Below are 11,405 nucleotides of genomic sequence, written 5' to 3' on the forward strand. Positions count from 1 at the left end.
ATTTAGATGAAGCAGAAGGGTCCCCAAGGTCCACCTCTGAGGATGTCTCCTTCGCAGACATTTTGGAAATCCTGAAGCAAAGAGGGGACTGGCAAACCCTTACCCCTTCTGCGGATGAATCGGTTTTACTGAAGGCATTTGGGACTCAACCTTCTACCTCCTGGGTGACTCCTCCCTTTGACGATCTTATGGACCTAGTAGCTCGGAGGGCTTGGGAAACACCTCATACAGTGGAACCAGTCCCACATAAACCCAACAAATATATGACAGCTCCTCAAGATAAAGCCTACCTTACTAAAGGAGTTCCCGTAGACACTATGGTGGTGGCGGCGGCCACTAAGAAAGAGATGTCTGAATCATCTTCCTCTGTCCATCCTCCTAATAAGGATTCTAGGACAATGGACAGATATGGGAAGCACATATTTAGTTGGGCGACTTTTTCCATCCGATCGCTCAACTACCTTACGCATTTTACGCGTTTACAAAGAGATCTCATTAGAGTTAGGAGATACTCTTCAGGGACACACAGATGCTGCTGTCGCCAATAAAGTGACAGCGCAACTTAACACCCTAAATTCCATAGTCAACTCGTCCATGAGGCTGATTTCATACGCAGCCGAAGGATCGAGTAGAGCGGCAGCTTCAGCGATTGCACTAAGAAGACAATCCTGGTTGCGCTTATGCTCCTTTGCGGAAACCTTTGTCTTCTTTTGCCAATGCCCCCTTTCATGGTGCCTCCCTGTTTGGGCCCAAAGTAAAGGAGACTCTCACAAGGTGTGAACAAGAAGGGAAGACCCTGTCTGCCGTAGGGGTCCATTTTTCTGTTCCATCTAGACCCTACCTTAAAGGGCAACGAGGAGGAAAGATGTGGTTCCGAAAGACTCAGGGATCTTTTCAACACACCCAAAGTGACGCCCCCTCAAGAGGCAGAGGAGGGGGAAGAAATGGAAGACGCCGCCCAGCCAGGAGAGGGGGTCCGCAAAATCAGGGTGACAGAGAGACGTTCTCTGGAAAACCCTTCCAGCACTCCTGAGTGCAGGCCCGACTGTCCTGCTCTGGAGGCAGTCGGGGGTCGCTTAGCTTTATACCCAGAGGCCTGGCTAAATCTTAATCAGATTACTGGGTAAAAAGCATAGTTATAAGAGGCTACAACATCCCCTTCATAACAATACCACCAAACTCCAAAAAACTCCCAGATGTTCCACCCAGTCTGCGAGATCAAGCAACCATAGAAATAAAAAGGTTGCTCGAAAACAGAGTCATCCAACCAGTCCCAGCGGACCAAATAGGATCCGGAACTTACTCAAGGTTCTTTTTAGTTCCAAAGAAAACAGGGGACTGGAGGCCAATTCTATACCTCAGCAAGTTAAATACTTTTGTAAAAAAGGAAAAGTTCCGGATGGTCACGCTTCAGTCAATCCTCCCTTTTCTGCAAAAGGGCGACTGGATGTGCTCTTTAGATCTCAAAGACGCATACTACCATATAAAAATGGCCAGGGCGTCCAGAGATCATTTGCGCTTCCGGCTGGGAGCCAGTCATTTCCAGTTTCACGCTCTGCCCTTTGGTCTCACCTCAGCCCCCAGGGTGTTCACCAAATGCATGGCAGTAGTAGCGTCCCACTTGAGACGAAAGGGATTCCGGGTGTTTCCTTATCTAGACGACTGGCTCCTTTCCGCCACCACCAAGTGTCGTCTGCTACAAGCCAGGGACTACGCCATCAATCTTTGCTCTTCACTAGGCATAACGGTGAATTTTGGAAAATCTGTCTTATCGCCGTCACAGCGTATCTTATTTATAGGAGCACAGCTAGATACCTCCCTGGCTCAAGTTACTCTCCCCCCATCAAGGGTGTCAGACCTCAGGCACCAAATTTCGCTCCTTCTTCAGAACAGAGTCTCAGCACGACAAGTATTAAGAGTGCTAGGCTTGATGTCAGCATCCCTTCTGGTAGTTCCTTTAGGCAGAATGCACATGAGGATCCTTCAATGGATGCTATTCGCCCAATGGTCGTATCTACAACTTCCACTGTCTCACCAAATCTGGATCACGAATTATTGCAAGAAGGATCTCTTGTGGTGGATACACAGTCAAGAGCTAACACTAGGACGACCCTTTGTATTACCCAGTCCGATAGCAACTCTAACCACGGACGCTTCCCTGATAGGGTGGGGGGGATTCTTTCAGGGACAAACAGCCCAAGGTCAATGGTCCAACTTGGAGTACAATCTGCACATCAGTGTTCTAGAGATGAGGGCAGTGTTTCTAGCATTGCAACACTTTCACGAGTCCTTACCTCGGGGAACAGTGACAGTTCAGACAGACAGCATGTCAGTGGTCTGGTACATAAACAAGCAAGGGGGAACCAGATCTTACCCATTATGCAGAGAGGCCCTCAGAATTTGGCAATGGGCAAAGTCCACCGGACGCTTTCTGATAGCAACGCACATCCCGGGGATTTCCAACGTAATCGCGGACAGGTTGAGCAGAGCCATCCTGTTCCCTCACGAGTGGTCCCTCAAACGTCAAGTAGCGGAAGAGATCTTCCGCAGATGGGGCCAGCCTTGCTGCGACCTGTTTGCATCCCCTTTGAATGCCAAATGCAGAAGCTATTTTGCCCTGTTACCCCCCCCCCCAGGGGGTGTCCCCAGGGATGCACTGGTATACGATTGCCCCCCGGGTCTCCTTTATGCATTTTCTCCTGTTCCGCTAATTCCCAGGTTTTTGCAGAAAGCCAAATGTCTGGACAGGACCATAATACTGATAGCACCATTCTGGCCTCGTCAAATCTGGTTTCCCTTCCTTCAATCCCATCAAGTGGAGGAACCATGGATTCTGGACCTGGAGCCAGATCTGTTGACACACTCGTCGGGAGTTCCTCACACCTCCCTCAAGTCCCTCAAACTGACAGCTTGGCTGCTCCGCTTCCCATCTTAGCCAGGTCGGAGTTACTATTTCCTGCAGTACAACAAATTATTGTATCTTCTCACAAACCATCTACAAGAAAACTGTACATTAGCAAATGGAACCGTTTTGTGCACTGGGCCTCCAAACAAGGTATAGATCCATTCGGGGCCCCAGTACACCAGATACTAGATTTCCTTTCCTCTCTTTTTCAAGAAGGAGCATCAACATCTACTATAAGAGTTCAACTGGCCGCTATATCCAATTTTCATACTGGCCGTAAGGATGGTTCTCTTATGTCTCACAGGCTTTGTAAAGCCTTCATGAAAGGTACCTTTCATCTCCGTCCTCCTTTTCGTAATCCAATAGCACCTTGGAATCTTAATCTCATGCTGTCACAACTCATGTTGCCCCCTTTTGAACCAGCAACCACAACTTCGTTAAAATTGCTTTCGTGGAAAACACGCTTTCTGGTTGCCATCACTTCAGCCAGAAGAGTTTCAGAGTTACAGGCTTTATCTATCCGACCCCCGTACATGATCTTTCATCCGGATAGAGTAACCTTGCGCACCAATCCATCTTTTCTTCCGAAGATTTGTTCGATTCAGAATATCAACCAATCTATTGAACTGCCTACCTTCTTTAAAAATCATTCCAATAAGCTGGAATACACATTGCATAAGTTAGACGTTCACAGACAACTAAGATTTTACTTGCATAAAACAAAAGAATACAGAAAATCGGATCAACTTTTTGTATCATATGCGGACCAAAGAAAAGGACAGGCGGTAACGAAGGTTACCTTATCCAAATGGCTCTCAGATTGCATAAAATTCGTATGTGCTGAATCCAAGCAACAACTTCCTTTCAAACCCAGAGCTCATTCTACAAGGGCGATTGCTACTTCAGCCCATACCGCTCGTTTGCCTTTAGATACCATTTGTGCAGCGGCAACTTGGGCAAAACCACATACCTTTATCTCCCACTACAAGCTAGACAAGAACTCCAGGGACAGGGCGACGTTTGGTTCCACTGTACTCAGGAATGTTCTCCCTTGAGCTACCCGGGAAAAAAGGAGCTAGGGGCGCTACCCGTGTGTAAGAACAAACGGCGAGATTGAACAATTTCACATTAAGAAGTTATGTCTTACCATAACGATCCATGTGAATTGTTCATCTCGCCTTTGTTCTTACATTCCCCCCCTCCATCCCCCGTCCTACGGTCTGGGAGAACGGTTTTTTGATTAGATTCCTTTTCAGCCTTTTCTAGGTATGGTTGACATATTATTAACGTCAGTAATGGCATCTTTTGTCCTCTACCTGGCAGTAGGGTTTTTAGACATGTTTCTAGGAGGGATTCTTCTGGTATAGCAAACTAGATCTGAGGGTTAGCACCGGAGGATCATGGGATATTACTGTGCCTCAAGCTTTCTCGAAGATGCGAGCTAGTGATGCGGCCGACTCGGCTCCGAACCCGTGTGTAAGAACAAAGGCGAGATGAACAATTCACATGGATCATTATGGTAAGACATAACTTCTTATTTCTGTGCACCTTTTATGTGGTAGTAAATGTTATGTTGAAAGTTTGCATATTCCATGTAGAATATTAGGAATATTAGAGAAGGAAATAAGGGCATGTTTGGGTAAAAATTTATTTGAAATAAAATGGTTTATTAATAATTGCAGAATGGGGAATGGTAGGTATTGGCTAATTTAAAAGTGGAAGAAGAAAAATACAGCATATAGTGCTTTAATAAATAGCAAGCAAATGTGTGTTAAAATACCGGGGACAACCAAAAGCCTCCTTTTATTATGCTGCAGATATTGTCATAAGAAAACAGTTCCCACAAAGAGGGGAGGTGGGACATAGTAGAGATTGCCAGATAATTTGTAGGAAGTGTAGAAAAAAATTAGTACTGTTTGACTGTGATTAAACAGCACCTACAGGAGAGTGTTATGCAAGTAGCAGAGTGGCAGTTGAGAATGTGACTTGACAAAATGTATTGCCTGATGAAACTGAGGTGGTTGTTGATGAAGAAAATTAATCTGAAAGTGTTGAAAATGTTAACAAAGTAAACGGTAATGGCAGCGTAGTTAGAGATTAATATTGATGCAAGTAACCTGTATGAAAATTTAAGAAGGGGATGAAGGAGCAAATGTACTTAATGATAGAAGTCCACTGGAATAAGAATAAAAAAGAAAGATAAGTTTCAGAGGAGTTTGCCGTAAAAGGTAAGGCTTAATTTAAAGCTTGTTGTACTTCATGGCAATAGTATTACAAACAATGCTTGAAGATTAGTTTTGTAGTGGTGTCACAAGCAAAATGTTGATATAATATGCTTACAAGATATTGGGATGTGAAATAGCAATACAAAGAAAACAGAAGTATAGCAATATAATACAAGTGTTTGCCAAAGAAATGTTCCGGTATTGCATTTCTAATTAAAAGTGACAATGTACAAATTTTTGGTTATGTAATAGACATAGAAGGTGTGGGATTTATGACATTAAATGTGACGAGAAAGAATGGAAAGTAATTGGAGTATATGCATATACTAATATAAAAGATGGAAAAGATAAAGAAATGAGAAAAAATGTTGTGAAGATGCCCATTATTATAATGGGGGATTTTAATTCTAATTTAAGGAAAGTAACAGATAAAATAGGCCATGAATTTTGTAGGTAATGATGAGTTGACAGGTGAAACTGGGATAGGCATGGAAGTATTCTTATGAGTTAAAATTAGAGTTGAAATTGATTCTGATAGTTTAACAGTAGCAAGAAAAGACCCAAGGATGTGTGTTTTTCAGATTTTTGTTCTGTATGTGAGCAGAAATAATGTATTGGAGAAGGAAAGAATATGCCCATAAACCAGCCCTTCCTTAGTACGTTATGAAAAAATCCTTTCTTTTCCAAAAAATCCTTTATTTTCCATAATAGTAACACTACACAAGACCTACCCCCCACATATCTACATGCACACATTATCCTTCAGGCTTTAACTTTCCAGGCTCCACCTCCCTTACCCACAATCTCCATGCTTCCACCCCCTCAGGTCAGGTATGCTGCCATTCTTGTCAGCAGCTCAATCCTGCTCCATGAAAGTTATATCCTTTTCATATAGTCCTTTTTTTTTGTCTCCGGGGCAGTCCCCAAAAACAGAGTTTTCAGAGAGTCTTCTCTGGTGGGCCCTTGCAGTGATCCTCACGGGTTTCTTGACTGCTCTGCTTTGGAGGCAGTCTGGGGTCACCTGGCTCTTCACCCAAAAGTGTGGGAAGCCATCACCCTGGGTGCATGGGTGTTAGGAGTTATATCCAGAGTCTCCCAGACTTTCTGCCCTGTCAGAGACTGCAGGCAGTGGTAGCGATTCAGAAGCTACTGTTAAATTGTCATCCAAGAGGTCCCACCAGACCATTGAGGATAAAGGGTCTATTCAAGGTCCTTTTTGGTACCAAAGGAGAAAAAAGACCTCGGGTCCATTTTGGATTTAAGCAAATTGAATCCTTTTGTGAAACAGACCAAGTTTCAGATGGTCACAGGTGTGCAGTCCATTCTATTTCTGTTTTAGACCTCAAGGGCATCTGTCATCATATCAAGATATAGAGGTGCTCCAGGATATTTCTCTGCTTCTGGCTGGGGGCAAGTCATTATCAATTCAGAGCCCTGCAGTTCAGTTTCACCACCACCCCTCAGGTGTTCACCAAGTGCATGCCAGTGGTTGTAGCCTGGCTCCAGCTGCAGGTCTTCCCTTAACCTGGATGATTGGCTCCTCATTACCCCTACGATAGTGTCACTAATCATAGCCAGAGGTATCTTACTCTGGTTATTAAGCCAGTTAAGGAGTACAGTCAGTTATCTAAAGTCGAGCTTATGAATTCATAGGGTGCCACTTGGATATTATCAAATTGCCAAGCTCCTGATTTCCAGAGTGATCAGCCTTTGATCCCAGGCAACATTGGTGCTTGCCTCCTCAATGGCTCCAGTTCATGTAATCTTAACTCCTGGGCCACATGGCAACTTCAGTAGGGTTGGCTCCTTTAATGAGCTACTATATGAGGGCTCTTCATGTACTCTTGCAGTGTAGTGGCCATACTTGACTTATCCAGTAGTCTTTCCAGTAAGATTGACAAAGGTGTGTCACAATTAAATTAGTGACCAACTGGATACTGTTATTTCTTTCCCTTCCTTTGGCCATGGTCACCATAGACATCTCCCTTCTTGGGTGGGAGGGGGGGCATTTTGAAGGGAGGATGGTTTAAGGGTCATGGTCTTCAGTGGAGGCTAACATTCATATTGGTGTCCTGGACATGAGGGCTGCTGCCCTTGCATTGCAGGCCTTTCAGGATGTCCTCCCAAGTGGTGTGATTTTGATAGACAATATGTCTGTTGTCTGGTATCTCAACAAGCAGGGGGGGGCACATACTTATCATCTTTGTCGGAATGCCATGAGAGTTTGGCAGTGGGTGATCTCATCTCAGTTGTTTCCGGTTGCATCGTACACCCCAGGCAAGTCCAGCATTCTGGGCAAAGACTTGAGTGAAAACATTCTTCCTCTTGAGTGGATGCATGGTTTCTTCAGTTCCCTTGATGTCCAAGAATCCTGAGCTGTCTGATAGTGTAATACACTTCTTGTTCTCGTCCCAAAACCTTTTCTTCTAGGAAGGTGAATTCCAGTAAATGGAGATGTTTTGCAGTGTGGGTGAAATCTTGTGGATCTGATCCATTTTCTGCTCTCATAGAGTTGGTTCTGGATTTTCTTGTTGAATTGGCAATTTCCTAATTTTCATGTTAGGGACATTGTTCTTTTGGCTGCTCTCAAAGTTTGAGGCTTTTCCCAAAGGTACCTTTTTGTTGCACCCTCATGTTTGGATCCAGTCCCTCCTTGAGATTTGTTTTTCATATTGCAAGTTTTTGCCTACCTTTCATTTGAACCTTCTGCTACTTCAGACTTGAAGTTATCTTGGAAAACCTTGTTTTTGGTAGCTATTACCTCAGCTAGGAGAGCTTCAGAGCAAAAAGCTCTTGATTCTTTCCCCTTACTTGGTGTTTCATAAAGATAGGGTTGCCCTCCGTGCGAATCCTTTTCTGCCCAGCGTGACCTCTGTGAGCTGTCTCAGTAACTTGGCACCTCCCTGTATAAAGCTTCTTCTCCAGTTAGGGGTTGCCACAGTGGATCACCTGTTCACAGATTGATTGGCAGTAGAGATTTTATGGTGTTGAGTTGCCAGCCCAACGCCCAACTTTCACAGAAGGCAGCATGCACACACACCTACTTGCCTGTTTTAAGATCCAGGGCTTCGTTTGGGCTCCACTGTGTTGTATAATATCCTTCCATAGTTCCTCCCAAGAATGTTTACATGGCTGGGGACTCTGTCCCATGGGTTGAATCCATATGATGAAAACATCTGATATGAAAGTTATGTACTTACCATATCTATGTCTGATTCACCCTGACCCCCCCCCCCCCGCTACCTTTTTTTTTGTTGTTGTGAGCATCCTTATCTTAGCTGACCGACTGGGGAAGGTTCTCTTTTGTTTTGGGAGTACGTTTTCCTCCTCCTTTATGGGAGATATGCAATTTAAAGCTGTTGTTTTTTAGATGGAGCAAACTAGATCTGAGGTATTATAAAAAATAATAAGGAAAGAAGAGAACACCATACTTGAGGAGCTACTGTAACAAATGTGTATATCAGTTGCTGCTCCAAAGAAAAGAATACTTAAATAAGATGCACAAGCATACTAATGAGCCTGGGTACCCATAAAAACAAAAAAAAAACATTTTAAATATTTAAGCAGCAACATAACATATTAGATCATATATAAAATGGAAAATAATAGGGATGGAGATGCCCTGCCCCTCCAAATATAATAAAATTAAAAAAAAAAAATAATTGAACAGAGACTAATACTATATCTAATATATAAACCCCTCAATAAACCCTCTATATCTAATATTACTAGTGTTTTGTAAAAACATGTAAATATTATTGTACAATATGTTTGTGTGTGTGTGTATATATATATATATATTGAATATAAACTTGTTTGGCTTATGGCCTGGGCCTTTTCTTTTTTCTTTGGAGGAAGCAGCTTATTTGATACAGCAGCTCCTCAGCAACTCCTAGTTGATTGTGGTCACCTTCTTCCTAGTGTGTTTTTATAGTTCACTAGATCTGAGGTATTGTTTGAGGAGTGGGGCAGTTGTGGATAAGGGAGAAGACAGTCTGGCAAGTTGAAGTCTGAAGGATTTGTCCATTGTCTGATCTGGTAATCTTTAGGTTGAACAGACACAGATCTAGCTTTATGGTAAGTACATAACTTTCGTTTTTAGTCTGTGTAGTTTATGATCATTTTATATTCACTCTAAAATGCTCACTCTCTTTCATTCTCTTTTTTTCATGAATATAATGGTGTAAACCCACATATTTTAAGACATTTCGGTTTCTGGTTCTTCTAGGCTAATATACGGAGAACTGAATTAGTGTTAGGAGCTTGCTTGTCTGACAGCTGTCATTGACATGGAAGTAGTTTGGGTAATTATGAAGCTCTGCACTGTTAAATTTCAAATATTCATTTGAGGTTGACTGATAAACAACTTAATTTCCTGTATTAATTTTAGCAAGATTTTCTCTCTGAAGATAATGTTGTAGCTGTTGCTTCACATTTGTTGGTGTCTGTGTGTGACAGTGGGTACTGTTCCTGTCCTGTAGGTATACTATAAAGGACCTTCTAAACCATGCCTTCTTCCAAGAGGAGACAGGTGTACGAGTGGAACTTGCAGAGGAGGATGATGGAGAGAAAATTAGCATAAAACTGTTGTTAAGAATTGAAGACATCAAGAAATTGAAAGGAAAATACAAGGACAATGAAGCTATTGAGTTTTCCTTTGACTTGGAAAGAGATGTTCCAGAGGATGTGGCTCAGGAAATGGTAAGTTACATACAGTAATATGTCTGCATCATTTCAAAATGTGCTGTGGTGCAAGAATGTTAACTGCATTGTGGGGATTAAGTCTGCTGTAAACATCATGTTTTCTGAGAGTCATAATATTTCATAAAGGTGTTATTCAGATGTAGTTGCACTGACTGCCTTAAATTTTCAGTCGAGCTCAACTGTAGTAAGCTGCCAGCATGCTGTCTTGACTTTGAGGAGTAATGGGTTGCATAAGATTTTTGGTGTTGCTAGACTTTCCACTGTGTGATACCTTAAACTTCTTGTATCAGAGGTAACATGGGATATATGCAGATTACACTTTAAGGATATCAGGTGTTTCAATTAAATGGTAATTCTGAACGTGCATGACTTTTTTTTAAGTCTATTTCTGGACAATTTCAGGCCAATAAAGCCAAACCCTTCTAGCTGTGAAAATGTATTGTTTTGCCTTCTTATGGCATTATCAGCACAGCATAAGAGGACTGCTTGACTTTTGGAAACACAGGGTTGTCGTAGCCAGATATCCACAAACATTAGGGTGTCTACAAAATACCCCAACTAACGAACTAAAACAATGAATAAAAAAGGTCACACACAAAAAAAACAATTGGTTAAAAAACACAAAAAGAAAAATCTAGCAAAGCTGGACTTTCCACTGTGTGATACCTTAAACCCTTGTGTCAGAGGCAACATGGGATATATGCAAATTACCTTTTAAGGATATCAGGTGTTTCAACTAAATGGCAATTCTGAATGTCCATGGCTTTTTTTTTTGGCTTTATTGGCCTGAAATTGTCCATAAATAGACTTAAAAAGTAAAAGAGAAAGTCATGGACATTCAAAATTGCCATTTAGTTGAAACACCTGATACCTTAATGAACAAGAGGTTGAAGGTATCACACAGTGGAAAGCCTAGCTTTGCTATATTTTTTTTGTGTTTTTTTTAACCAATTGTTTTTTTTGTGTGACCTTTTTATTCATTGTTTTAGTTTCAGTTGGCTGTTTTGTAGGCACCCTAATGTTTGTGGATATCACTTGGCTACGACAACCTTGTGTTTCCAAAAGTCAAACATTCCTCTTTTGCTGTGTTGATGATGCCATAAGAAGGCAGAAACATGCGTGTCCACAGCTAGTGGGGGTTGGGTTTTATTGGCCTGAAATTGTCTATACATAGCCTTAAAAAGTAAAAGAAAAAGTCATGGGCATTCAGAATTACCATTTAGTTGAAACACCTGATATCCTTAAAGGGTGATTTGCATATATCCCATGTTGCCTCTGATAGAAGAGGTTTAATGTATGGCACAATGGAAAGTCCAGCTTTGCTAGGTTTTTCTTTGTGTTAAAGAAATAGTACAAAAATAGGCATGTAGTAAGCAGTGAGCCTGTACTCTGACTTAGAATGAGCACTGTTGTGCTTTTCAGCTGTTGTAATGCTGGTCACTTCTTGTCACATTTATGGTTACTTCTACCAAATGTATGTTCTGAGCTACTAGTCTTAAGGTGGATCAGTGCTGCAGCATTGTTGTATGTGGGTTTTAAACCCACTTAAATTCCTGTTCATCCTTTTTTTC

General features: G+C 42.1%; 1 protein-coding gene across 1 annotated transcript in view; it reads left to right on the forward strand.

Annotated features, from left to right (window-relative positions):
* Nucleotides 1-11,405, forward strand: part of LOC122815200 (serine/threonine-protein kinase WNK1-like) — a 1,238,062-nt gene that overhangs the window by 676,531 nt on the left and 550,126 nt on the right. Inside the window, exon 6 of the mRNA XM_044087494.1 lies at nt 9,612-9,831. Within this exon, the coding sequence (XP_043943429.1) occupies nt 9,612-9,831 (220 nt within the window). The remainder of the gene's footprint in view (nt 1-9,611; nt 9,832-11,405) is intronic.

Source organism: Protopterus annectens, chromosome 11.part0, assembly GCF_019279795.1.
Source record: "Protopterus annectens isolate FY-2018-M chromosome 11.part0, PAN1.0, whole genome shotgun sequence".
In the NCBI taxonomy this organism is placed as follows: Eukaryota; Metazoa; Chordata; order Ceratodontiformes; family Protopteridae; genus Protopterus; species Protopterus annectens.